Source organism: Myotis yumanensis, unplaced genomic scaffold (assembly GCF_028538775.1).
Source record: "Myotis yumanensis isolate MYYU_CA2020_CCGP unplaced genomic scaffold, mMyoYum1.0.hap1 SCAF_18, whole genome shotgun sequence".
Classification (NCBI taxonomy): domain Eukaryota; kingdom Metazoa; phylum Chordata; class Mammalia; order Chiroptera; family Vespertilionidae; genus Myotis; species Myotis yumanensis.
This window is the reverse complement of record NW_027223769.1, coordinates 4514965-4542837: the sequence shown is the minus strand read 5'-3', so window position 1 is coordinate 4542837 and position 27873 is coordinate 4514965. Positions and strand designations below refer to the sequence as shown.

The following is a 27873-nucleotide window of genomic DNA, read 5'->3' as shown; positions in this document are numbered from 1 at the left end:
GTGACCCGTGGCTGCAGGCTCTGAGATGTAGGTCCCTGTGCGAGCACCAGCGACAGGCTGGCAGGAGATGTGGACAGACAGACGCTTTCTGCCCGCGGGAACGGGAACCTCAGTGCTACCACTGCAGGGAAGAGAATTCTGCCAACAGCTTGACTGAGCTTGGAGGTGGACCTTCCTCCCAAGGCCTCCCTAGCAGAATCCCAGCAGCCACACTTGGACTTCAGCCTGTGAGACCCCTGGCAGAGAAAGAGGCTGGCCACCCAGAGCTCTCATCTATGGAGCTGTGAGATACTAAACTTGTGTGGTCTGAAGATGCTAAGTTTGGGAAACCTTGTTATGGCGGCGAGAGAAAACTAATCCGCACAGTCTCACAGCACAGGAAGCATCGTTTTCTTATCATTTATGAACAATTATTACAAAAAGTAGAAAAATAAATATTTTACAGATCTGAGTTTGACAATTCACACACATAAATACATAAATAGTGGTTGGGTGGCAATAAATTAAGAAACGTGAGGGATGCAGGGACAGGAGCAGGCGGGTCTGAGGGTCACACACACAGGTCTCCATCAGCGACACATCTCAGGTCACGGACAAGGAGGTGGAAAAGATTAGATGTGACAGAGGCTTCAAGGCAGCCACGGGATTCCTGGGGAGAGGAAAGGACAGGTCAGTGGCTGTTCATCATCGGGGCCCCAAGTTGTCCCCGGAAACTGGTCCTGCCCCAGTCACTCACCTTCTTCTCAGCCTCCTGGAGGCGGTGCAGCCATTGGCGGAGGCGGCCCCGGGGCCTGGGGCCTGCTGTGGACTGAGCTGGGACCTGTGGGCAAAGGAGGGTGGTGAGTGAACAGGGTGTCAGACACAGGGGGACATACAGGTGGTCAGAGCCCACAGACGTGGCCTGGGAGCCCAGAGCACTCACACAGGCCTGAAGCTTGGAGTGGATGTGGCGCAGCGTGTGAAGGGGCTGGTCCAGGATGTCCCCCAGGGTCGAGTTAGCCACGGGCCCCAGGACCTTCAGTGTCAGGGCCAGCTCAGCCTCCAAGGCCACAGGGCGTTCCCACACCTGAGCAGGGGAGACACACAGGTGAGAGAGAACAGGTGAGGAGGGCTGAGGAAGGAACAGGTGAGGACAGGAGACAGGAGAGAGGGAAGGTCAATGTGAGCAGGGGAGGAGAAGAGGTCAGGGGGACTGCTGGGGAGGGCAAAGGCACAGAGAAAAGTGAGAAGGAGAAGGTGAAGGGGCCACCTAAGAAGCCAGAGGAGCGGGGCCAGGTGAGGGCAGGGCTGGGCCTGAGTCTCCCAACTCACCTGCAGCTGCCTCAGGTCCCAGGTCCTGGGGAGTGGGCGGGAGCTGCAGCTCCGGTTCCTCAGCAGAAGGGACTCTTCCTGGAGAGCAAGGGCAGAGGTCAGCCCACAGCTGGAGAGCTGGAGGTTGACCCCTGCAGTGGGGTTGGAGGATGGCTAGCAACAGGAGCAGGGGGCTAACGTCCTAAAGGATGGGAGAGGCATCTCCAGTGCAGAAGAACAAGAGTCAGCCCCCAAACCAAGAGCAGGAGGTAGGCCATGTGTGAAGGGTGGAGGTTAGCCCAGGGAAGGAAGGGTACAGGTCCACCTTGAGCCAAATGGGCCTGTGACCCACAGAGGGAAGGGTGGAGGGTAGCCCACAGCATGGGGGTGGGGAGGGGAGGCAGGGGAGAGGGAGGAAGACTCACCAAGGCGGCCTTGGCCCTCCTGAAGGCCTTCATCTCTTGTGGGGACAGAGACTTGAACTGGGCCATGTCGCAGCCCCTTGCACTCAGGAGGGTCGCGAGGGGCGTGGTGACGGGAACTGCTCCTGTGCTGGTCAGCACCGTGGTCATCAGCATCAGCACCAGCGCACAACACACAGCCAAGCCTGTGTTAGGGAAGGATGGGCAGATGAGGGGACAGAGTGTCAGGGGCTGTGGGTGGGGGCTGTGGCGAGTGAGGGTCATGGACAATGATGTGGAGGCTCACCCAGCTTCATCCTGGTCTCTGGTCTCTGTTCTCTATTCCAGGTGGGGATGCAAGTGTCCTCTCAGAGGCTGTCACGTGGGTCTCACTCAGCCTTGTTTGGTGTCTCTGGCCTCAGTCTTGTTTTCTGGGTCTCAGCCTGCTGCTCGGTCTGTGTCCCCGAACTTCCAGCTAGGCAGCGATGCAATACCTCACCGAGCTCCATGGTGCAGCTTTTAGCCTGCACAGGCGGGCAATCCCAGCTGATGTAGGAAAAATGAAAACACACCTGCCACTAGGGGAGGCCCGAGGCTGGGGAAGCCCGTGCAGGGCGGGGCCTTGAGCCAGGTGAGCAGCTGGAGCCGAAACAGAAAGTGACACACACTCAGGCTCACCTACAGGAGGTGAGGTCCCAAGAGGAATCTCAGGATAAGGGCAGCCTCAGCCCCACAAAGAGGGGTTGCCTTTCTGCAGGACACCCCCGTGCAGGGAGAGGAGGAGGAAAGCACCTCCAGGGCTGTTGCCACCAAGACCCTGGGACTTCCAACAGGGAGGCTGTCAGGGGAGGGGAGAAGACAAAGGGAGAAGGCTGGGGGGGGGCGGGGAGGAGGGGGGGGGTGGCGGTGGGGGGGGGGGGGGTCGAGGAAGCGTGTATGAGAGAGTCAGCAACATAAAGCAGCCCAGATTTAAGAGAAGAGATCAGCTCTTCCCTCCCTTCCCCACCAGGGACTGTGAAAGAAGGGGAGGAAAGGAGCTTGACAAACAAACATCTTTAATTGTCCAGACACAGAGGGACCCAGGGATCGGAGTCTCTGCTAGGGAATCCGGGTGTAGCCAAGGGCTTCAAGGGATCCTGTCAGTGTGACAAATGCCTTCATTCATTCATCAAGTATTACCCAGCCCCTACTTTGTTTCAGGCACTGCTCAAGGTGCAGGAACAGAGCATTGAAACGAACTCCCATAAAACAAAACCTGTTGGAGCTTTTTAAAAAAAACAACAACTTTACTGTATTGATCTTTAGAGAGGGAGAGGGGGAGAGAGAGAGAGAGACCAATGTGTGAGTGAAACATGTATATGAGAGTGAACCATTGATCGGTGGCTATGTGCATGTTTGTATTGATACCTTTTCTCATGTTATCCTTGCTTCTGCACGTATCCCCACTGGGAACAGAACCCAAAACCTGGGCATATGCTCTGACCAGGAATTGAACCAGCGACCTTTCACAGGGGAGGACACTCCAGCCCTGAGTCACACCAGCCAGGCCTCATGGGCCTTTTTACTAGAGGAGAGTAGGGGAGGGGTAAGCACTCAGTGTATATTACATCAGGTAACAGAAAATGAAAGCACAAACGTGAGGTGACAGCAGAGTGTAGGAGGGGGCTGCACTGAACGAGGCCAGAAAAAATCACATTTGAGCAAAAACATAAAGTGAGACGTGAGGGAGTGAGCTATGTGAAGATCTGAAAGGAAAAAAAGACACCCCCTACTCCTGATCTGGGAGTACTTTATTCTTCACCCCATCACCAAGTCTTCGCCACAATGTAGTATTGAACCCATGATAACATCTGGGGCACAGTGCAGTTTGCCTACATCTATATATACTTGAGGCCTGGTGCATGAATTTGTGCATGAGTGGGGTCCAGCCATCTGGCCCCAATCTGGGTGGTGGGGGCTAAATTGGGTCAGGGCTGGCCAGGGGGAGGGGCTGAAGGCAGTTGGCCAGCCCTGCCCCCTGGTCGAACTCCCAGTGGAACTCTCAGTCTAGGGGAGGATTTGCATATTAGGCTTTCATTATCTATCTATATATATAAAGAGCCAGGGGCCATAGCAACAGAACAGATGACCAAACAGGCTGAGTGGGGCGACCAGGCCAGCAGTGGGGTTAGTGAGGGATGACCAAACGACTGAGCAGCAGGCTGTGTGGGGCAACCAGGCAAGCGGGGGGGGGGGGGGGGGGGGGGCGCGAACATGCCGGCAGGTGGGGGATGGTGGGGGCAACCAGGCCAGCAGGGAGGGCAGTAAGGGGCAACCATGCTGGCAAAAGGGAGGCTGTTGAGGTGACCAGGCTGGCGGGAGGGGCAGTTGGGGGTGACTAAGTTGGTGTGGGGGGACAGTTGAGGGTGACCAGGCCGACAGGCAGAGGTAGTTAAGGGTGATCAGGCTGGCAGGGGGGGCAGTTAGGGGCGATCAGGCTGGCAGGCAGGTGAGCAGTTAGGAGCCAGCAGTCCCAGATTGTGAGAGGAATATCCAACTGCTGGCCGTTGGACATCCTCCAAGGGGTCCTGGATTGGGGAAGGTTCAGGCTAGGCTGAGGGGACCCACCACTATGCACGAATTTCATGCACCAGGCCTCTAGTCTAGGATAAAAGCCTAAACAAACTTGATGACCAAAGGACCAGAATGATCAAAACGACCAGTCGACCAGTTGCTATGATGCATACTAACCACCAGGGGACAGATGCTCAATGCAGGAACTGTCCCCTGGTGGTCAGTACACTCCCACAGCCAACCTCCCAGGACTGACCAACCTCACCTGGTCCCTCCCCGCAGCTGGCCAACCTCCCGTGGTCCCTCCCCCTGTTCCTCCCCCTGGCCAGCAGGCCCCTATCTCAGGACTGAGCGAGACGTCCCTGATCAGCTGTGATTGATGGCCAGGCCTAGGGATCCCACTGTGCATGAATTCATGCACCCGGCCTCTAGTTTTAAACATAAGAAACATTGATAGAGTGAATGAGAAGCTTAGCGTTGTGACATATTTTAAAAATAGTCTCCGGCCCGGCCTGTGTAGCTCAGTGGTTGATGTCCACCTATTAACCAGGAGGTCAGGGTTGGATCCCTGGTCAGGGCACATACCCAGATTATGTGCTCAGTCCCCAGTAGGGGGTGTGCAGGAGGCAGCTGGTCAATGATTCTTTCTCACCACAGATGCTTCTATCTCTCTCCCTTCCTCTCTTTCAAATCAATTAAAAAATATTTTATTTTTATATACTAGTATATGTGTATTGATTTCAGAGAGAGAAATAGAGCTAGAAACATCAATGAGAGAGAATCATTGATTGGCTTCCTCCTGCACTCTCCCCTACTGGGGATCAAGCCCCCAATCCAGACATGCGCCCTTTACCAGAATTGAACCCAGGACCCCCCAGTCTGCAGGCCAATGCTCAATCCAGTGAGCCAAGCAGGCTAGGGATTATATATATATTTTAAAGAGCATGGACCATGGAGCTGAAGGGTCTGGGATTCAAACCTGGCTCTACCCTCACCTGCTGTGTGACCTTGACGAGGAGCCCTGCAGTTGGCAGCAAAGCTCTCCAGCCCACAGCCTTGGACAAATAAAGAAGTGCAATCACTTGTGTATTGAGGTGTGTGTGGTTATTTAATAGAGACCATCGTATGGCCTCCACTGGAAGCTGAATAAATGCTACTTAAATGTACACGACTCGTCCGCAAAGGAAGGATGATAATGCCACGGTGTAGATGAGGAAACTGAGGCCACAGAGAAGTAATTTGCCCAGTCACACCATGATTAAGAGGCAGGGTCACAGTTGCACTCAAGTCACCTGATTGCCCTGGCTAAGCATTTTTAACTGAAAAGTGCCGCTCAGAGTGATCACAGGGGAACGACCAGTGTAAATGTAAGAATATTTAATAATGAAAGACAGAGTAGCCCATTACTCAGGGATTCCACAAATACAAAAGACACACGGGTGACAGAATCCAAAATTCTGCAGTAACCTAAGGACTTCGGGCTCTGTCACTGCCTCATCCCTAAGGGACCAGGCCTCTCCAGTGGAGAGATGCAGGAGTCACAGATTCATAGAATCTCGTAGGAGACACTGAAGGCTCCAACCAGGGCGTGGGAACTGTCATGGAGGCTCGGTTCTGGGCTGCTGGTACCCAGAGAAGTAGATCCTCGCCCATGGGACGTGGGGTCAGCGTCCCCCGTGGACCCAGGACTCAAGTCTCTTCCTGCCACACAAGTCCCCTGGCGGGTCTTCGGGCGATGCATTCCACAGACATGTCCCTGCTCCCAGGGGCCGCGTTGTCCTCTCAGGAAATGTACCCGCACTTCACTGTGCGCTCAGCGCAGGCCATCGAGGTGAGGCCAGCGGCGGCGGCGGCGGCAGAGTCTCCTGAGCCCGGGCGCCCACTGGCTGGAGACCTGCCTGGACCAGAGGGCAGCACAGAGCCCCGACCTAAGCCGCCCGCCTGCGGAGCCGCGGGTCCCGCCTCGCAGTCGGGTCAGAGACAAGGCCCTGAGAGCGCCGCCAGCTTCAGGTCCCACGTGAGCAGGCGCAGGAGGTTGAAGATGATGGTGGCTTCATGGCACCGAGGCGAGTCCTGGAACCCGGGAAGGAAGCGAAGCGGGGCTGAGGCAGCGATTTCCTCATCGAGGGACCCTCGGCTCCTGGCCGCTCCACCACACGCGACCCCCACCCCCACCCCCTGCACCCCTACCCTCCATCCAGCCCTGCCGGCTACCCGCCCCGCGCCCGCGCCACTCACAGCTCTCCGCCTCTGGGGACGCCTCCTGGGTGCCCGCGGGGACTTCCTTGAGGAACCTGGCCGCACCAGCTCGAGCTGGAGGGGGCACAGGAGGTAAAGCAAGGAGGCGACGGGACCCAGTCTCCCACCAACTCAGCCCACGAGCCTCCCAGCGCAGCCCTGCGGACACCAGCGGGACGCGAATTGTGTCTGGACGGGCTAGGGCTCCCCGAGACAGATGGGACCCGGGCGACCTAGCAGAGGGGCCGGAGAGCGCAGAGCAGGCCGGTGCGGGGTGCAGGGGCCGGGCGCGGGGGCACTCACGCAGGCCACCACGTCCCTCCTCGCGGACGCCAGCAGCTCCAGGGTGGGGGCGACGCCGGGAAACAGCTCCGGGCTGGGCAGGCTGCTCAGCACGGCCTGGGCGTCCGAGAGGCCCCGGGCCACCAGGCGGAGCCGTGCGCACGACTGCGGAGAACTGGCGGAGTTAGAGACACCGCGACCGCCGCCCTGTTCCCGCCCCCCGCAAACCCCCACCCCACGCCGACCCGCAGGCCTCACCCCGGGCAGCGGGGAAACCCTCCGTGGGCGGAAGGAGCAGTTCCGGGGCCTCCAGCTCAGCATCTCTTCCTCCTGGGCGGGACAATGGTGGGGCTGAGGCTGCGCCCCTCGCCTGTGCCCTGAAGTGCGGGGAAGTCGGGGATTCCTGCCCGTGACCCGACTGTACGGTGCAGGATGGTCGTGCGTACTGTGCACGGAGCCTCAGAGCTCCCCGAGGACGAGGACGGGAAAGGGGAATGAAATGCACCCCTTGCGGAGCGCTGCACCCCGACGTGAGCCGGGTCCGCCTGGGGGCGCCGTTTTGTCAGTGGCAGGAAGGTGCTTTCTGTGCTTAGGATGCAGCTAGTCAGAATTCAGACCTGAGATCTGAGATGCGCCTGCGTGACGCTAGGATGCCAGGGCCCTCGGGATAGGGACCAGGATCCCGACCCTGGCGGGACCAGCGTCCCCTGGGACTGGGGGTCCGGGCATCACTCACGTAGTGGTCCCTCAGCGCCTTGACCGCCTCCAGCGCCCTGGGGTCCAACCAGCGGTAGTGAGAGAGGGAGCAGCGCCTGGGTTCGGTCACACCGGGGTCCGCCACCACGTTCACTGTCACCAAGACCCACAGCCCCACGGACACCGTGGCTGCACCACTGGGCCTCATCTCTGCTCCTGCACAAAGCCAGGGACGTCGGGCAGTCCGAGAGAAGGCCCCGGGTCCAGCCCCTGCCTCCTGTTAGACTGGCAGGGGGCTGGCTGTGACCCCTCCTGCCCGCAGCCTCTCTCCCCTCACTGCTCACCTGCAATGTGCCCTCCGTGCTGGAGCTGGGCTTGCCTTCCTCTGTCCCCTGCCAGCTGTCCAGAGTGTTGTCTGCACCTCCATGGCCGCTTTTATGCTCCTGACTGAGGAATGGTGAGCCGCTGGGCTTCCCCGTTCAGGTTAAGTTTTCGGAACATCAGCGCTGGACGCTGGCCCACTGGGATGCTGGCTTAGGCCTGAGGACTTTGCCTGCCTGTCCCTGGGTGCCAGCAATGGCTCTGCCCTCCCCAGACTTATGCAACTCTTGTTTCTTTTTTCCTGGACATTTGTTTGTCTTCTCAGCCTGTATTGGTTTTTCTTTTGCACTCTAGGAATTAACCAAAAATACACGGTTTCCTTATCTTCCAAGGCACCTGGCAGAGGTGCCGGTAGAAGGATCTGCCTGGAGTTGGTACTGGGGGTTTCCAGCTTCTCTCTTTCATTACGTCTCTGCCTGTCTCTTTCTGTTTTCTTTCTTTATCAGCATGCTTATCCCCCTTGTGTTCTTGCTGGTATTTCCTCATCTAGGTTTTTGACAAACTCTCTCTGGTTTCCATAGTCTGTTATTAAATTACTAGAGGCCTGCTGCATGAAAATTCATGCACTGGAGGAGGGTCCCTCAGCCCGACCTGCCCCCTCTCACAGTGCGGGAGCCCTCAAGGGTGGGAGGCGACCTGGCAATCAGGGGAAGGTGATGCCCCATCACACCTCTGCTGCTGCCACTTTCAGCAGTGCAAGCCTCAGCTGGCCCTGGTTACCTGAGCCTCGGGCGGCCCTGGGCAGCTGGAAAGCTGCCATCTGAGACTTGCCTGCACCTCAGGCCGGCCCTGGGTGGATGAGGGGCTGAGGGGACTTGGGGTCTCCGGAGGCAGACACATGAAGTGATTGGGCCTGCCAGGTGGACTTTGGAGGCACCCGGCACCTGCCGCCCCGGCGGGGCTGAGGGGACTGGGCACCGCCATCTTGTGGCTGTAGGCACTGCCATCTTTGAGGGCGGGACAGTCCATTAGCATATTCCCTTCTTGTTGGCTGTGGGTGCTGCCATCTTTTGCAACAGTGTGAGGGTCAATTAGCATATTCCCTCTTTATTAGATAGGCTATTTCTTACTTTACCAGTTAATTTCTTACCATAGGGACACATCATTAGGTGATTCCATCATGTGCGAGCATCGTAGAGTGTCCCTACACACACTTAGATGGTGCAGCCTAGGCTGTATGGTAGCCTATTGCTCCTTGGCTACAAACCTGTATAGCATATTACTGTATCAAATATTGTAGCAATTAAAACACAATGGTTTTTTATGTTTTCTAAACCTAGGAAAGGTACAGTAAGAATATGGTATAAAAAGATAAAAATTGGTTCACCTGTATAGGGGACTTACCATGAATGGAACTTGAAGGTCTTGATGTGTTGGCAAAATGGAGAAGTATGTTTGGAGAATAACAGACCTTTCAAGACTTTGCTTACTATTTGATTGTGCTCCCAGACATCCTCCTTTTATTGGTGATTCAGCCCAATATCAAGTAGTGTTTCTCCCTCCAAATGTCACCTCTTTGGTCCAGGCAACAGATCAAGGACTTATAGCAGCTCTTAAGGCCTATTACCTGAGGAGCTTTGCCCAGGCTATTGCTGCAACTGAGGCAGACACTGATACACCTGTGACTGTATCAAGAATTTTGCTTGGACTTGGGGTGATATCACCAAGGAGTGTATGACTGGCATCTGGAAGAAGACACTCAAGAGGTTGCCCTGGGTGAGTCAGTGAGTGAATGGTGAGCGAATGTAAGGCCTAGGACAGTGGTCGGCAAACTGTGGCTCGCAAGCCACATGCGGCTCTTTGGCCCCTTGAGTGTGACTCTTCCACAAAATACCGACTTCTGTGCATGGGCCACGAAGTTTCAATCGCACTGTACATGCGCGCCCGCACGTGGTATTTTGTGGAAGAGCCACACTCAAGGGGCCAAAGAGCCGCATGTGGCTCGCGAGCCGCAGTTTGCCGACCACTGGCCTAGGACATTGCTGTCCACTACTGTAGACTTCACAAACACTGCACACTCAGGCTACACTAAATTCATTTTTCTTCAATAATAAATTAACCTTAGTTTACTGTAACTTTTAGTTTATAAACTTTTAAAAAGAACTTTAACTGTTCTAGTCTTTTTAACAACACTTAGCTTAAAACACACATTGTACAGCTGTACAAAAATATGTTCTTTTTCATATCCTTATTCTGTAAGTTTTTTCTGTTTATTTGTTTTCTTTACTTTTTAAATGTTCTTGTTAAAAACTAAGACAGAAATGCACACATTACCCTAAGTCTACATTAGGGGTGGGGAACCTTTTTCCTGCCAACAGCCATTTGTATATTTATAACATCATTCTCGGGCCATTCAAAATTATCAACTTAAAAGTTACCTGCTATATTTGGTCTAATATTTAATGAACTAATTCCTAATGCCTTGGCAGGGCCAGACCAAGTGATTTCGTGGGCCTTCTACCGCCTTCGAACGTGATGCTCTCCACCCCTCGTCTACAGTCAGGCTCATCAATGTCACTTTCTACCACCTCCACACCTCATCCCACTGAAGGTCTTCTGGGTCAATAATACACATGGGGCTGATAGCAATGACTTCTTCTGGAATAACCTCCTGAAGGACCTTCCTGAGGCTCTTCTTGAGGAGGTGTCAGTCATTTCAAAAATATGTCCATGATGCCTTGCTTGGTTTGTTTCTTTTTTTCATCATAGATTTGCTTGTAAGTAGATAATATATCATGAACATTCCTCTCTATGAAAACATTTCAGAGTTCAGGTCCATGTTTTTAAACCTGCTAAGGGGCTTGTGAGCTCTGCAAAAGCTTGTTAAAACCTTCACTGTGAATTTTGGGGGTTCATCTTCATTTTCTTCTCCTGCAGTTCCCTTTTCTCTTCTTCAGCCATGAGTTCCTGTTTCAGTTCCAACAACTCCTCATTAATCAGTTCCTAGGAACCACCTCAATATCACTCTCAATGTCAACCTCCCCCAACCCAGGTTAAGGTTGTTTGCCATCTTAATTGCAACCTGTGTATTTTTGCAACCTCATCATCCTTGGCAAATCCTTTGAAGTCATGGACTAACCTCTTGAGTGTCTTCTTCCAGATGCCAGTCATACACTCCTTGGTGATATCACCCCAAGTCCAAGCAAAGTTCTTGATATAGTTACAGGTGTTGTATCAGTGTCTGCCTCAGTTGCAGCAATAGCCTGGGCAAAGCTCCTCAGGTAGTAGGCCTTAAGAGCTGCTATAAGTCCTTGATCTGTTGCCTGGACCAAAGAGGTGACATTTGGAGGGAGAAACACTACTTGATATTGGGCTGAAATCACCAATAAAAGGAGGATGTCTGGGAGCACAATCAAATAGTAAGCAAAGTCTTGAAAGGTCTGTTATTCTCCAAACATACTTCTCCATTTTTCCAGCACTGCAATTCAGGAGGGCATCTTGAAAGAGGAGCTGGGTCATTCATGACTTTTGTACTGCTGTGGTCTGTGTGTTTGCCCCATTGATAGGTTGATGTCTTAACAGGCAAAGATGATGGTATTGGTAGGAGGGATTATTAGGAGGTGATAACTCTGGAGGTGGAACCCTCAAGAATGGGATTAGTTCTCTTTTAAAAGGGAAACCATGGAGCTCCCTAGCACCTTCTACCATGTGAGGAGAACTTGGCCTCCTCTAAGAGTGCCCTCCCCTGACCATGCTGGAGCCCTGATCTTAGACTTCCTGGCCTACAGAACTGAGAAATAAGCTTCTGCTGTTTACAAGCCACCCAGCCTGTGATGTTTTGTTATAGCAGCCCAACTGGTAAAAGACAAATACTGTCCTTATAGAAAGATTTCCTGTGACCTGCTGTTAGAGACGCCTATTCTATTACAAAAACTGCTTCAACAAACAGACTATGGAATCTCAGAGGGATGGTGGGGATGGGTGGGCAGAGGTGGGAAGAGATCAACCAAAGAACTTGTATGCATATATGAATAACCCATGGACACAGACGTTAGGGTAGTGAAGTTTGGGGGCAAGGGAGGAGGGCAGGCTAGAAGGTGTCAAAGGAGCTGGGGGCAGGGGCAGGATATGTAATACTTTCAACAATAAAGATATTTTTTAAAGAATTTAACAACAACAAAAGCTCTGGAGAACTTTCTTATTATGAGTACAACTCAAACACGCTCTAGGAACTGGATCACTCCTGTGTTACTGGTAGGAATGTGAAAAGGGTACAGCCAATTTGAAAACCAGCTTGGCCGTTTCTTATAAAACTAAACAGGCAACTGCTAGTCAACCCAACAGTTGCAGTCCTGAACATTTATTGCAGAGAAATAAAAATTTATGATTGCATAATAATCTAAATGCAGTGTTTATAGTGGCATTACTAGTAATTGTCCAAAATCTAGAAATGTCCTTCAGAAAGGGAATGGTTAAACAAATCTGGTGCTTCTATACCATGAAACAGGAATGAACAATTGATATACACAACAACCTAAATGAATATCCAGGGATATTCACTCAATAGTGTATGAATGATCCAGTTTCTCTGCATCCTCACCAACATTGGAAGATGTCACTATTCTTTATTTTAGCCATATTGCTAGGTGTGTAATGATAACTCACTGTGGATTTAATTTGCATTCCTCTAATGGCTAATGGTATTGAGCACCTTTTCACATGCTATTTCCCATCTGTGCAACCTCTTTGGTAAAATGTGTCTTCATGTCTTTTGTCCATCTTCTAATTGGATTGTTTAATTTTTTTTTTTTTGCACTTGAAACCTATATACCTTTATTAACCAATGCCACCCCAATAAGTTCTTTTTTTGTTTGTTTGTTTGTTTGTTTTGTTTTTTTCCCCATTATTTTATTTTATTTTATTATTTTTTTAATTAAATCTTTATTGTTCAGATTACATTTGTTCCTCTTTCCCCCGCCCCCATAACTCCCCTCCTCCCAGTTCCCACCCCACCCTCCGCCCTCACTCCCCACCCACTGTCCTCATCCATAGGTGCACAATTTTTGTCCAGTCTCTTCCCGCATCTCCCATTCCCCTTTCCCCCTCAAGAATAGTCAGTCCATTCCCTTTCTATGTCCCTGATTCATTATAATCACCAGTTCATTCTGTACATCAGATTACTTATTCACTTGATTCTTAGATTCACTTGTTGATAGATGCATGTTTGTTGTTCACAATTTGTATCTTTACCTTTTTCTTCTTCCTCTTCTTAAAGGATACCTTTCAGCATTTCGTATAATACTGGTTTAGTGGTGATGAACTCCTTTAGCTTTTCCTTATCTGTGAAGCTCTTTATCTGACCTTCAATTCTGAATGATAGCTTTGCTGGATAAAGTACTCTAGGTTGTAGGTTCTTGGTATTCAGCACTTTGAATATTTCTTGCCACTCCCTTCTGGCCTGCAAAGTTTCTGTTGAGAAATCAGCTGACAGTCGTATGGGTACTCCCTTGTAGGTAATTGAGTCTCTTTCTCTTGCTGCTTAAGATTCTCTCTTTGTCTTTTGCTCTTGGCATTTTAATGATGATGTGTCTTGGTGTGGTCCTCTTTGGATTCTTTTTGTTTGGGGTTCTCTGCGCTTCTTGGACCTGTAAGTCCATTTCTTTCACCAGGTGGGGGAAGTTTTCTGCCATTATTTCTTCAAATAGGTTTTCAATATCTTGCTGTCTCTCATCTTCTGGCACCCCAATAATTCTGATATTAGTGCGCTTGAAGCTGTCCCAGAGGCTCCTTACACTATCTTCGTATTTTCGGATTCTTTTTTCATTTTGCTTTTCCGGTTGGGTGTTTTTAGTTTCTTCGCATTTCAAATCTTTGGCTTGATTCTTGCGCTCCTCTGGTCTGCTATTGGGTATAATATTCTTTATTTCAGTCAGTGTATGCTTGATTTCTAGTTGTTTCTTTACCGTAGCATCGAGGGTCTCATTAGTTTTCGTGAGGCTCTCATCAAGTTTATTGGCAGCTTGTAACACATTATTGCAAGCCCTCAAAATTGCGTTTTTTAGCTCTATATCCTCCATTTCTGTCATGTTTCTTTGTCTCCGCATCTTTTATGCTTTCTTGGTGCACCCCCTTGTGGTCTTTGTGCACAGTCTTGTTCTAGTTAAGCCTTGATTGTTGTAGTTAATACTAGAGGGATTTGACCACCAGGCCGACTGGCTGTGAGAATCAGCTGTGGGAAAACTTCTGTCCTCTGGGGAGGTGCTAATCTAGCCTTTGCCTGAGTCAATCCGGTAAATGGCTCTGCGCAGGGCTTGGGCGGGGCGGGATCAACAGGGCCGGTGGAGGGAGCAGTTATGGCTGCTCTCAGTCCTGTTCCCAGAGGCTCTGCTTCTCAGAACCCTGGCAACTGCTGCAAACCTCGGAGAGAAAGCTGCCCTCACGTTCCAACTGATGCCGGACAATCCTGCTTCTCCCGTCTGAGTCTGAGTCCCTAGAGACTCTCCCGGATCTGGAGCCCAGAGTCTGAGACTCACTCCCGACCGAAAACAACAACGGTGTCCTCAGCCACCAGCCCACCCCGTGCGCGCGCACCTCCGCACCTTTAAATTTTCCACACTGCGCCTCTTCTGAGCCTCAGCACGCTGCTGTCTTTCTTCTAGTTGAAGAGTCTCTCCTCAGCCAGCCTTCTTGTGGTTCTGGGTGATGTCCCTTCCATCTTTTAGTTGTATTTTTGAAGTGGTTGTTTGCGGCAGCAGTCTCCGGTGTTTACCTATGCCGCCATCTTGCTGCCTCTCCCCGATTGTTTAATTTTTTACTGCTGAGTTTTTAATTTATTCTAGATACCAGTTGTTTGTCAGGTAGGTGGTTTGCAAATATTTTCTCACAGTCTGTAGCCCATCTTTCCATCCTTTTACACAGAGCCAAAGTTTTGGTTCGAGTTCAGTTTAATGGATTGAACCCTTGGCATCAAGTCTGAAAACCCTTTTCCTAACACTAGATCCTAAAAATGTTCTCACGATTTTAATAAAAGTATTATAGCTTTATATTTTACATTTAAGTTCATGATTCATTTGGAGGTCATTTTTAGTTTAGGTTTGGGGTTTGAGTCCAGGTTCATTTTTTGGACTATGGCTGGCCAACTGCTCTAGCACCATTTGTTGTAAAGGCTACTCTTCTCCATTGAGTTGCTTTTGCATGTGTGAGTCTTTCTAAACGCATGTAGTGTCACACCAAGTGTATTGTTCAGCAACTTACCTTTTTCACTCTGTAAAATGCCTTAAAGGTTTTCCCATGGTCATCCTATATAACTGTTATAGGTCTAGTTTAACTTGGGGTTCATGAACCACCTCTGCAATTGATTTCAGGGAAGAGTGGACTTGCATGAGGAAAAGATGATTTTTATCTTCACTAACCTCTACCTGAAACTTCACCTTTTTTTCCTTTATGAATGTAACCAGTAATAGCAATATACCACAATCTATATATATATAAGGCTAATATGCTAAGTGTCCGACTGTCCAACCGGTCACTATGATGCACACTGACCACCTAATAATCTAAATGCAGTGTTTATAGTGGCATAAACTTATAGTGGCATAAACAGTGTTTATAGTGGCAGACACTTAACGCAGGAGCTTCCATGATGCACACTGGCCATTGATAGAGAAACGGCACCATGAGCTTGGCACCTACAAAGCAACACTTGGCTTCTCCCAAGTGGGACACAGGCCCCACCACCACCCCGGAGAGACACCCCACCAAATCACAGCCAACAGTGCCAAGACCCCATGGTGCAAAATGCAGCCCACAGCCCAGCCCAGCCCGGAACGGTGGCTGTGTGTGCCAGGTAATGACAGGTAATGACATCACTGTAGCAATGCCTGGCTTCCTCTCCCTAACAACTAGCCTCCTTGGAGTTTCTTCAGCCCAGGAACACTACTCGCTCTATAGCCAGGTGGAAACATTTTACACTTTAACCAAATGTCTATGAAGCATTTTCCTGTGCCTCATCTCATTTGATCTTCACAGAAGTCCTGGAGTAGGTAGATAGGAGGCTCGATAGAATCCTACTTTCTTTTCATTAGCCAGAAAATGGAGATTTAGAAAGTATAGAAACTTGAACTGACTGAAAAGAAATAAGAAATGGTGGACCTTGAAAATGACTTCAAGTTTTCTCACTGTGCAGAATATAGTCAAACACTGCTGCAGTTAAATATTTCACCTTTTGTTTCCTCTGCATGATTTACAATAATAATCTGCTTCGTATTGATTATTTACTGCTGTGTTGCTAACAATTATCCAAAAGAGAAGTTGAGGTGCTTCACTGGGTTGGAAAAAGGTTAGCTAAATCAAAAAGCAGGTCTAGCCGAAACCGGTTTGGCTCAGTGGATGGAGCGTCGGCCTGCGGACTGGGGGGTCCCAGGTTCGATTCCGGTCAGGGGCATGTGCCTTGGTTGCGGGCACATCCCCAGTAGGGGGTGTGCAGGAGGCAGCTGGTCGATGTTTCTCTCTCATTGATGTTTCTAACTCTCTGTCCCTCTCCCTTCCTCTCTGTGAAAAGTCAATAAAGTATATTAAAAAAAAAAAAGCAGGTCTAATTAAGCAATTATCTCTTTCATAGTCCTGTGTATTTAATATTATGCATTTAAGAAGATGTCTGAACCAATAAGTGATTATAGCAAAGTTGCAGGATACAATGTTAATGTACAAAAGTCAATTGCTTGCTTGTATAACAGCAATGAACAAATTGAATTTGAAATAACAAGCACCATTTACATTTGCCCTTTCAAGGTGAAATACCTAGATACAAATCTTACAAAATATGAACAAACTCTAGATGTGAACAACTACAAAACTCTGTGAAAGTAATCAAAGATCTAAAAATAGAGATATTCCATCCAGGTACATGGATAGGAAGACTCAATATTGTCAAGATGTCATTTCTTCCCAATTTAATCTATAGATTCAATGCAATCCAATCAAAAGCCTAGCAAGTTATTTTGTGGATATTGACAAACTGAAAGTTTACACAGAAATTCAAATAACTAACACAACATTAAAGGATAAGACCAAAGATGGAGGGCTGATATTACCTGACGTCAAAACTTACTGTAAAGCTATAGTAATCAAGACAGTATTAGAGAAAGGAGAGACAAAGCAATGGAACAGAATGGAAAATCCGGGAGTAGACCCACACAAATATAATCGACTGATCTTTGAGAAAAGCAAAAGCAGTTCAAGGGAGAAAGGATAGTTTTCTCAACAAATGGTATTGAAACAACAGGACATTCACCTGCACAGAACATGAATCTGGATACAGACCTTATACATTTCATGAAAATTAACTCAAAATGTATCATGGGCCTAAATGTAAAGTGCAAAACTATAAAACTAGAATATAGCAGAGGGAAAAATGAGGGCACCTTGGGCTTGCTTGGTGATGACTTTAGATACATCAAATGCATAATCCATGAAAGAAAGAAAATTATGAATAGGACTTCATTCAAATGTAAATCTTCAATTCTATGAAGGACACTGTTAAAAGAATAAAAATATTGCTCCCTCCCCTCTCCCCTTCCTTCAGGCCTAGGGGTGACAGACCTCCTTCCAGAAGGCCCCAAGGCCTTCCCCTTCAACTATCCAGTCCCTTTGTAAATACTCCTCGTATTAAACCCACCTCAAATTATCCTAAATGGATTGGGCCATGGTTTTTCTGCTGGGGATCCTAACTGATACAGCATAATAAAGATCTGGTGAATGCAAATGAGACATGAAAAGCAGGCAACCACACACCACAGCCTGGTTCCATTTTGGCAGAAATTGCTCATAAAAGGGGGGAAAGAGGAGTAATAGCTACTAATTGTTCAAAAGAATGACCTCCAAGGAGGTTTACTGAGGACTTCCTTTAATTCTCCAAGTTGTATCTTTTTGTATGAACGGAATCTTTGCAATGAATGAGTTGCTTTGGCACAAATAAATACATGTAAAACTTCTACACATTGGAAAAATTATTCCAGATGTGGGATGAAGGGAGAGAATTGCATGAAGTTATAGGTGGGTTTTTTCTCCTTTATGCACTTCTGTATTTTTCAGGCTTTAGTCATAAGCCTGCATTGTTAATTTTGTCAGAAAAAAGAAATAGTAGATTTGATTTTTAAACTAAAACAGGAGATTGATACAGACAGACAAACGGAGAGAGACAGAGAGACCCTGGCCTGGTTATTTGTTGAAAGAGGAATGAGAGATGGAGCAGGCAGAGACAGACACAGAGTGGGAAGAAGACACAAGACAAAACAGGAGTCACATGCTGAGGGAAGACGGAGAGATGGAATGAGATGAAGACACATATAGAGGAAGTTTGAATCAGGTATTTAGGAGAAAATACGGCAAAGAGAACAAGGTTTGAAGCTGGGCTGTATGTGGGTGCAAATTCTCCCTCTGACACCCACAGTGACTGGCAAAGTTCCTTCACATCACGGTGTCTCAGTTCTCTCATCCATAAAACAGAAGTGCTCATACGACATCATTTGGAGGGTCCCTTTTTGATAATTAAATGAGATATCTGTATCAATTACTTAGAACAGCACCCACTACACAGTAAGCACTAATAAGGACTCATTATTATATTAAACAGAGAAAAGGACAAGGAGGTTGATGAAAAGAGAGTCTACAGAGAGGGTGAGAGGAGAACTGGTCACAGAGAGTGGGGCCAGAGCCATTGCTGGCACCCAGGGACAGGCAGGCAAAGTCCTCAGGCCTAAGCCAGCATCCCAGTGGGCCAGCGTCCAGCGCTGATGTTCCGAAAACTTAACCTGAACGGGGAAGCCCAGCGGCTCACCATTCCTCAGTCAGGAGCATAAAAGCGGCCATGGAGGTGCAGACAACACTCTGGACAGCTGGCAGGGGACAGAGGAAGGCAAGCCCAGCTCCAGCACAGAGGGCACATTGCAGGTGAGCAGTGAGGGGAGAGAGCCTGGGGGCAGGAGGGGTCACAGCCAGCCCCGTGACATCCATCCCCCTGCCAGTCTAACAGGAGGCAGGGGCTGGACCCGGGGCCTTCTCTCGGACTGCCCGACGTCCCTGGCTTTGTGCAGGAGCAGAGATGAGGCCCAGTGGTGCAGCCACGGTGTCCGTGGGGCTGTGGGTCTTGGTGACAGTGAACGTGGTGGCGGACCCCGGTGTGACCGAACCCAGGCGCTGCTCCCTCTCTCACTACCGCTGGTTGGACCCCAGGGCGCTGGAGGCGGTCAAGGCGCTGAGGGACCACTACGTGAGTGATGCCCGGACCCCCAGTCCCAGGGGACGCTGGTCCCGCCAGGGTCGGGATCCTGGTCCCTATCCCGAGGGCCCTGGCATCCTAGCGTCACGCAGGCGCATCTCAGATCTCAGGTCTGAATTCTGACCAGCTGCATCCTAAGCACAGAAAGCACCTTCCTGCCACTGACAAAACGGCGCCCCCAGGCGGACCCGGCTCACGTCGGGGTGCAGCGCTCCGCAAGGGGTGCATTTCATTCCCCTTTCCCGTCCTCGTCCTCGGGGAGCTCTGAGGCTCCGTGCACAGTACGCACGACCATCCTGCACCGTACAGTCGGGTCACGGGCAGGAATCCCCGACTTCCCCGCACTTCAGGGCACAGGCGAGGGGCGCAGCCTCAGCCCCACCATTGTCCCGCCCAGGAGGAAGAGATGCTGAGCTGGAGGCCGCGGAACTGCTCCTTCCGCCCACGGAGGGTTTCCCCGCTGCCCGGGGTGAGGCCCGCGGGTCCGGCGTGGGGTGGGGTTTGCGGGGGGCGGGAACAGGGCGGCGGTCGCGGTGTCTCTAACTCCGCCAGTTCTCCGCAGTCGTGCGCACGGCTCCGCCTGGTGGCCCGGGGCCTCTCGGACGCCCAGGCCGTGCTGAGCAGCCTGCCCAGCCCGGAGCTGTTTCCCGGCGTCGCCCCCACCCTGGAGCTGCTGGCGTCCGCGAGGAGGGACGTGGTGGCCTGCGTGAGTGCCCCCGCGCCCGGCCCCTGCACCCCGCACCGGCCTGCTCTGCGCTCTCCGGCCCCTCTGCTAGGTCGCCCGGGTCCCATCTGTCTCGCGGAGCCCTAGCCCGTCCAGGCACAATTCGCGTCCCGCTGGTTTCCGCAGGGCTGCGCTGGGAGGCTCGTGGGCTGAGTTGGTGGGAGACTGGGTCCCTTCGCCTCCTTGCTTTACCTCCTGTGCCCCCTCCAGCTCGAGCTGGTGCGGCCAGGTTCCTCAAGGAAGTCCCCGCGGGCACCCAGGAGGCGTCCCCAGAGGCGGAGAGCTGTGAGTGGCGCGGGCGCGGGGCGGGTAGCCGGCAGGGCTGGATGGAGGGTAGGGGTGCAGGGGGTGGGGGTGGGGGGGTCGCGTGTGGTGGAGCGGCCAGGAGCCGAGGGTCCCTCGATGAGGAAATCGCTGCCTCAGCCCCGCTTCGCTTCCTTCCCGGGTGGCAGGACTCGCCTCGGTGCCATGAAGCCACCATCATCTTCAACCTCCTGCGCCTGCTCACGTGGGACCTGAAGCTGGCGGCGCTCTCAGGGCCTTGTCTCTGACCCGACTGCGAGGCGGGACCCGCGGCTCCGCAGGCGGGCGGCTTATCCGGGCTCTGTGCTGCCCTCTGGTCCAGGCAGGTCTCCAGCCAGTGGGCGCCCGGGCTCAGGAGACTCTGCCGCCGCCGCCGCCGCCGCCGCTGGCCTCACCTCGATGACCTGCGCTGAGCGCACCGTGAAGCGCGGGTACATTTCCTGAGAGGACAACGCGTCCCCTGGGAGCAGGGACATGCCTGTGGAATGCATCGCCCGAAGCCCCGCCAGGGGACTTGTGTGGCAGGAAGAGACTTGAGTCCTGGGTCCACGGGGGGCGCTGACCCCACGTACCCCGGGGAGGCTCTACTTCTCTGGGTACCAGCAGCCCAGAACCGAGCCTCCATGACAGTTCCCACGCCCTGGTTGGAGCCTTCAGTGTCTCCTACGAGATTCTATGAATCTGTGACTCCTGCATCTCTCCACTGGAGAGGCCTGGTCCCTTAGGGATGAGGCAGTGACAGAGCCCGAAGTCCTTAGGTTACTGCAGAATTTTGGATTCTGTCACCCGTGTGTCTTTTGTATTTGTGGAATCCCTGAGTAATGGGCTACTCTGTCTTTCATTATTAAATATTCTTACATTTACACTGGTCGTTCCCCTGTGATCACTCTGAGCGGCACTTTTCAGTTAAAAATGCTTAGCCAGGGCAATCAGGTGACTTGAGTGCAACTGTGACCCTGCCTCTTAATCATGGTGTGACTGGGCAAATTACTTCTCTGTGGCCTCAGTTTCCTCATCTACACCGTGGCATTATCATCCTTCCTTTGCGGATGAGTCGTGTACATTTAAGTAGCATTTACTCAGCTTCCAGTGGAGGCCATACGATGGTCTCTATTAAATAACCACACACACCTCAATACACAAGTGATTGCACTTCTTTATTTGTCCAAGGCTGTGGGCTGGAGAGCTTTGCTGCCAACTGCAGGGCTCCTCGTCAAGGTCACACAGCAGGTGAGGGTAGAGCCAGGTTTGAATCTCAGACCCTTCAGCTCCATGGTCCATGCTCTTTAAAATATATATATAATCCCTAGCCTGCTTGGCTCACTGGATTGAGCATTGGCCTGCAGACTGGGGGTCCTGGGTTCAATTCTGGTAAAGGGCACATGCCCGGATTGGGGGCTTGATCCCCAGTAGGGGAGAGTGCAGGAGGCAGCCAATCAATGATTCTCTCTCATTGATATTTCTATCTCTATCTCCCTCTCTGAAATCAATACAAATAAAAATAAAATATTTTTAATTTATTTGAGAGAGAGGAAGGGAGAGGGAGAGAGATAGAAGCATCAGTGGTGAGAGAGAATCATTGACCAGCTGCCTCCTGCACACCCCCTACTGGGGACTGAGCACACAATCTGGGTATGTGCCCTGATCAGGGATCCAACCCTGACCTCTTGGTTAATAGGTGGACATCAACCATTGAGCTACACAGGCCGGGCCGGAGACTATTTTGAAAATATGTCACAACATTAAGCTTCTCACTCACTCTATCAGTGCTACTTATATTTAAAAATAGAGGCCTGTTGCATGAATTTGTGCATGTTGAGATTCCTAGGCCTGGCCAGTGATCAGGGCTGAATAGGGCCATCTCACCCAGTCCCAATAGGGGCCTGCCAGCCAGAGGGAGGAACAGGGGGAGGGAACAAGGGAGGTTGGTCAGCCGTGGGAGGGTGGCTGTGGGAGTGTACTAACCACTAGGGGGCAGACACTCAACACAGGAGCTGCGCCCTGGTGGTTAGTGCTCATCATAGTGACTGGTTGACCGGTCCTTCAGATCATTCAGGTTGTTCGGTTGTAATGGTTGCTTAGGGTTTTATCCTATACTAGAGGCCTGGTGCATGAAATTCGTGTACGGTGGGGTCCCATCAGCTCAGCCTGCACCCTCTCTAATCTGGGACCCCTGGAGGAATGTCCAACTGCCGGTTTAGGCCCAATGATGGATCAGGCCTAAACCGGCAGTCGGACATCCCTCTCACAATCCAGGACCACTGGCTCCTAACTGCTCACCTGCCTGCCTGCCTGAATGTCTCCCACTGCCCCCCTCTGCCAGCCTGGTCACCCCTCATTGTCCCCCCTGTTGGCCTGGTTGCCCCACGCAACTTGCTTGTTCAGTCATTTGGTCATCCCTCACCACCCCCCTGCCGGCCTGATCACCCCACGTAGCCTGCTGCTCAGTCGTTTGGTCATCCCTCACTAATACCTCTGCCGGCCTTGTCGCCCCACTCAGCCTGTTCCATCATCCATTTGCTTTTTTCGGATGTGACGGCCTCTGACTCTTTATATATATAGATAATAAAAGCTTAATATGCAAATCCTCCTCTCCACCCAGAGTTCCACAAGGAGTTCGACTGGGGCAGGGCTGGCCACCTGCCCACGGCTCCTCCCCCTGGCCAGCCCTGACCCCATTTGGCCCCCACCACCCCGATCAGGGCGGCTGGCTGGACCCCACTCATGCACAAATTTGTGCACCAGGCCTCTAGTATATATAGATGTAGGCAAACTACACTGTGCCCCTGATGTTGTCATGGGTTCAATACTACATTGTGGCAAAGCCTCCGTGATGGAGTGAGGCATAAAGTACTCCCAGATCATGGTTGGGGGTGTCTTTTTTTCCTTTCAGATCTTCACATCATTCACTCCCTCACTTCTCACTTGATGTTTTTGCTCAAATGTGACTTTTCTGGCCTCGTTCAGTGCAGCCCCCTCCTACACTCTGCTGTCACCTCACGTTTGTGCTTTCATTTTCTGTTACCTGATGTAATATACACTGAGTGCTTACCCCTCCCCTACTCTCCTCTAGGTAAAAGGCCCATGAGCCTTGGCTGGTGTGACTCAGGGGTTGGAGCGTCCTCCCCTGTGAAAGGTCGCTGGTTCAATTCCTGGTTAGAGGATATGCCCAGGTTTTGGGTTCTGTTCCCAGTGGGGATACGTGCAAAGGCTACCGATCAATGGTTCACTCTCATATACATGTTTCACTCTCACATTGGTCTCTCTCTCTCTCTCTCCCCCTCTCCCTCTCTAAAGATCAATACAGTAAAGTTGTTGTTTTTTTTAAAAAGCTCCAACAGGTTTTGTTTTATGGGAGTTCGTTTCAAGGCTCTGTTCCTGGCACCTTGAGCAGTGCCTGAAACAAAGTAGGGGCTGGGTAATACTTGATGAATGAATGAAGGCATTTGTCACACTGAGCAGGATCCCTTGAAGCCCTTGGCTACACCCGGGATTTCCTAGCAGAGACTCCGATCCCTGGGCCCCTCTGTGTCTGGACAATTAAAGATGTTTGTTTGTCAAGCTGCTCTCCTCCCCTTCATTCACAGTCCCTGGTGGGGAAGGGAGGGAAGAGCTGACCTCTTAACTCTGGGCTGCTTTATGTTGCTGACTCTCCCATACACCCTCCCCCGTCCCATCCACCCCCCCCCCCCCGCAACCCCCCCCTCCCCGGCCCCAGCCTTCTCCCTTTGTCTTCTCCCCTCCCTTGACAGCCTCCTTCTCAGAAGTGGCAACAGCCCTGGAGGTGCTTTCCTCCTCCTCTCCCTGCACGGGGGTGTCCTGCAGAAAGGCAACCCCTCTTTGTGGGGCTGAGGCTGCCCTTATCCTGAGATTCCTCTTGGGACCTCACCTCCTGTAGGTGAGCCTGAGTGTGTGTCACTTTCTGTTTCGGCTCCAGCTGCTCACCTGGCTCAAGGCCCCGCCCTGCACGGGCTTCCCCAGCCTCGGGCCTCCCCTAGTGGCAGGTGTGTTTTCATTTTTCCTACATCAGCTGGGATTGCCCGCCTGTGCAGGCTAAAAGCTGCACCATGGAGCCCGGTGAGGTATTGCATCGCTGCCTAGTTGGAAGTTCGGGGACACAGACCTAGCAGCAGGCTGAGACCCAGAAAACAAGACTGAGGCCAGAGACACCAAACAAGGCTGAGGCCAGAGACACCAAACAAGGCTGAGTGAGACCCACGTGACAGCCTCTGAGAGGATACTTGCACCCCCACTTGGAATAGAGACCAGAGGCCAGAGACCAGAGACCAGGATGAAGCTGGGTGAGCCTCCACATCATTGTCCATGACCCTCACTCCCCACACTCCCCACCCACAGCCCCTGACACTCTGTCCCCTCATGTGCCCATCCTTCCCTAACACAGGCTTGGCTGTGCGTTGTGCGCTGGTGCTGATGCTTATGACCACGGTGCTGACCAGCACAGGAGCAGTTCCCGTCACCACGCCCCTCGCGACCCTCCTGAGTGCAAGGGGCTGCGACATGGCCCAGTTCAAGTCTCTGTCCCCACAAGAGATGAAGGCCTTCAGGAGGGCCAAGGCCGCCTTGGTGAGTCTTCCTCCCTCTCCCCTGCCTCCCCTCCCCACCCCTATGCTGTGGGCTACCCTCCATCCTTCCCTCTGTGGGTCACAGGCCCATTTGGCTCAAGGTGGACCTGTACCCTTCCTTCCCTGGGCTAACCTCCATCCTTTGCACATGGCCTACCTCCTGCTCTTGGTTTGGGGGCTGACTCTTGTTCTTCTGCACTGGAGATGCCTCTCCCATCCTTTAGGACGTTAGCCCCCTGCTCCTGTTGCTAGCCATCCTCCAACCCCACTGCAGGGGTCAACCTCCAGCTCTCCAGGTGTGGGCTGACCTCTGCCCTTGCTCTCCAGGAAGAGTCCCTTCTGCTGAGGAACCGGAGCTGCAGCTCCCGCCCACTCCCCAGGACCTGGGACCTGAGGCAGCTGCAGGTGAGTTGGGAGACTCAGGCCCAGCCCTGCCCTCACCTGGCCCCGCTCCTCTGGCTTCTTAGGTGACCCCTTCACCTTCTCCTTCTCACTTTTCTCTGTGTCTTTGCCCTCCCCAGCAGTCCCCCTGACCTCTTCTCCTCCCCTGCTCACATTGACCTTCCCTCTCTCCTGTCTCCTGTCCTCACCTGTTCCTTCCTCAGCCCTCCTCACCTGTTCTCTCTCACCTGTGTGTCTCCCCTGCTCAGGTGTGGGAACGCCCTGTGGCCTTGGAGGCTGAGCTGGCCCTGACACTGAAGGTCCTGGGGACTGTGGCTAACTCGACCCTGGGGGACATCCTGGACCAGCCCCTTCACACGCTGCGCCACATCCACTCCAAGCTTCAGGCCTGTGTGAGTGCTCTGGGCTCCCAGGCCACGTCTATGGGCTCTGACCACCTGTATGTCCCCGTGTGTCTGACACCCTGTTCACTCACCACCCTCCTTTGCCCACAGGTCCCAGCTCAGTCCACAGCAGGCCCCAGGCCCCGGGGCCGCCTCCGCCAATGGCTGCTCCGCCTCCAGGAGGCTGAGAAGAAGGTGAGTGACTGGGACAGGACCAGTTTCTGGGGACAACTTGGGGCCCAGATGATGAACAGCCACTGACCTGTCCTTTCCTCTCCCCAGGAATCCCGTGGCTGCCTTGAAACCTCCGTCACACTCAACCTCTTTCACCTCCTCGTCCGTGACCTGAGATGTGTCGCTGATGGAGACCTGTGTGTGTGACCCTCAGGCCCACCTGCCTCCTGTCCCAGCATCTCGGGTTTTATTTATGCATCCCTCACGTTTCTTAATTTATTGCCACCCAACCACTATTTATGTATTTATGTGTGTGAATTGTCAAACTCAGACCTGTAAAATATTTATTTTTCTACTTTTTGTAAGAATTGTTCATAAATGATAAGAAAATGATGTTTCCTGTGCTGTGGGGCTGTGTGTATGATTGTGTGGATTAGTTTTTTCTCGCCGCCATAACAAGGTTTCCCAAACTTAGCATCTTCAGACCACACAAGTTAAGTATCTCACAGCTCCATAGATGAGAGCTCCTGGTGGCCAGCCTCTTTCTCCGCCAGGGGTCTCACAGGCTGAAGTCCAAGTGTGGCTGCTGGGATTCTGCTAGGGAGGCCTTGGGAGGAAGGTCCACCGCCAAGCTCAGTCAAGCTGTTGGCAGAATTCTCTTCCCTGCAGTGGTAGCACTGAGGTTCCCGTTCCCGCGGGCAGAAAGCGTCTGTCTGTCCACATCTCCTGCCAGCCTCTCACTGGTCCTCGCACAGGGACCTACATCTCAGAGCCTGCAGCCACGGGTCACATCCTTCTCGTGCCTGGAATCCCTCTGACTGCTCCTTCCGCCACATTTCTCTTCTGCCTCCAGCTGGAGAAAGTTCTCTCCTTTTAAGGACTCGGTGTTTAGACGGGGCTCACGGGGATAATCCAGGACAACCTCTCTCTTTTCACATCTATAAAGCTCAGTTACCTCTGCGAGGGCCTTTTGCCAGGTCACATAAGAGATTCACGGTTCCAGGGTTCGGGCTGGGCGCTGGGGCCACTATTCTCCCACCACAGAATGTGAGGGATTGTGTGGTTTCCTTGTGGGTATGTGAGTGGATCACTCAGATGCATTCTGTTACATGTAAATCACATGAAATAAAAGTGCCTTATAACAGCACTTATCATTGCACGTGATGAGAAGTGTAGACAGCAGGGTCCATTTAGAGCCAAGTTGTTTAACCTGCTCCACAGGCCACATGGAGCTCAGCACTGAAATGTCGCTAGTGCAGGTTGAGCTGTGCTCTACGTATAAAATAGACCCTAGAATTGGAATAGATTTTATTTTTTAAAAAATGTTTAGATAGTGCCTGCCAAGTTTCTCCACTGTAAAACTACTATTTTTCTCTTTATAATAAATATGTGGAGGACTTTGAGACGATGCTAATACCTGTTACTTCTCAAACTGCAACCCATTCATTTTAGCGTCCATTGATGGTGTCAAAGGGTCTCGGACAGAGGAGGACATACGGGTGCTCAGAGCCCACAGCCTGAATGTTAATATTATGTCAGTTATCAAATAACTTCATCCTCTTCTTGCAGTATTCATTGGCATTCTACTCTTAGGGAGAGCTTTGCTCCCCTCCGTCATGCATGTATTTGCTAATTGATTTATAACAGCATGAACTACTGAATTCTTTTTTTTAACCGCCTTTTTTGAAAATTAAATATTTATTGTTCAGATTATTACATTTGTTCCTCTTTTTCCCCCCCATAACTCCCCTCCTCCCAGTTCCCACCCCCCCTCAGCCCTCACTCCCCACCCACTGTCCTCATCCATAGGTGCACGATTTTTGTCCAGTCTCTTCCCGCATTTCCCACACCCCTTCCCCCGCCCCCCCCCAGGCATAGTCACCCCCCAGGCATAGTCAGTCCATTCCCTTTCTATGTCCCTGATTCTATTATAATCACCAGTTCATTCTGTACATCAGATTATTTATTCACTTGATTCTTAGATTCACTTGTTGATAGATGCATATTTGTTGTTCATAATTTGTATCTTTACCTTTTTCTTCTTCTTCCTCTTCTTAAAGGATACCGTTCAGCATTTCATATAATACTGGTTTGGTGGTGATGAACTCGTTTAGCTTTTCCTTATCTGTGAAGCTCTTTATCTGACCTTTAATTCTGAATGATCGCTTTGCTGGATAAAATAATCTTGGTTGTAGGTTCTTGGCATTCATCACTTTGAATATTTCTTGCCACTCCCTTCTGGCCT

At 51.5% G+C, this 27873-nt stretch overlaps 4 protein-coding genes across 6 annotated transcripts; 2 read left to right on the top strand and 2 right to left on the bottom strand.

Moving 5' to 3' along the window:
- Positions 1-550: 550 nt before the first annotated feature.
- On the bottom strand, positions 551-3244 carry LOC138996910 (interferon lambda-3-like). Of its 2 annotated transcripts, none has more exons than XM_070398183.1 (6): positions 3229-3244; positions 1716-1897; positions 1312-1389; positions 923-1066; positions 737-820; positions 551-649 (listed from the first exon to the last, which is right to left on the bottom strand). In XM_070398183.1, exons 1-6 carry the CDS (start codon positions 3242-3244, stop codon positions 551-553), a joined length of 603 nt encoding a protein of 200 aa, XP_070254284.1. The 2 variants fall into 2 exon arrangements, with proteins under 2 accessions (XP_070254284.1, XP_070254285.1); XM_070398184.1 differs by lacking the exon at positions 3229-3244 and adding an exon at positions 1999-2008.
- A 2974-nt stretch (positions 3245-6218) lies between these two features.
- LOC138997427 (interferon lambda-4-like) lies at positions 6219-7668 on the bottom strand. The gene is made up of 5 exons (XM_070399077.1): positions 7501-7668; positions 7023-7094; positions 6786-6929; positions 6483-6557; positions 6219-6317 (listed from the first exon to the last, which is right to left on the bottom strand). Exons 1-5 carry the CDS (start codon positions 7666-7668, stop codon positions 6219-6221), a joined length of 558 nt encoding a protein of 185 aa, XP_070255178.1.
- An 11214-nt stretch (positions 7669-18882) lies between these two features.
- On the top strand, positions 18883-20334 carry LOC138997456 (interferon lambda-4-like). Its single transcript, XM_070399127.1, has 5 exons — positions 18883-19050; positions 19457-19528; positions 19622-19765; positions 19994-20068; positions 20236-20334. The coding sequence occupies exons 1-5, from the start codon at positions 18883-18885 to the stop codon at positions 20332-20334; spliced, it is 558 nt and encodes a 185-aa protein (XP_070255228.1).
- Positions 20335-24153: 3819 nt separating this feature from the next.
- LOC138996911 (interferon lambda-3-like) lies at positions 24154-25835 on the top strand. 2 transcript variants are annotated; one of them, XM_070398185.1, is made up of 6 exons: positions 24154-24163; positions 24489-24670; positions 24997-25074; positions 25320-25463; positions 25566-25649; positions 25737-25835. In XM_070398185.1, the coding sequence occupies exons 1-6, from the start codon at positions 24154-24156 to the stop codon at positions 25833-25835; spliced, it is 597 nt and encodes a 198-aa protein (XP_070254286.1). The 2 variants fall into 2 exon arrangements, with proteins under 2 accessions (XP_070254286.1, XP_070254288.1); XM_070398187.1 differs by lacking the exon at positions 24154-24163 and adding an exon at positions 24378-24387.
- The last annotated feature ends 2038 nt before the right edge of the window (positions 25836-27873 follow it).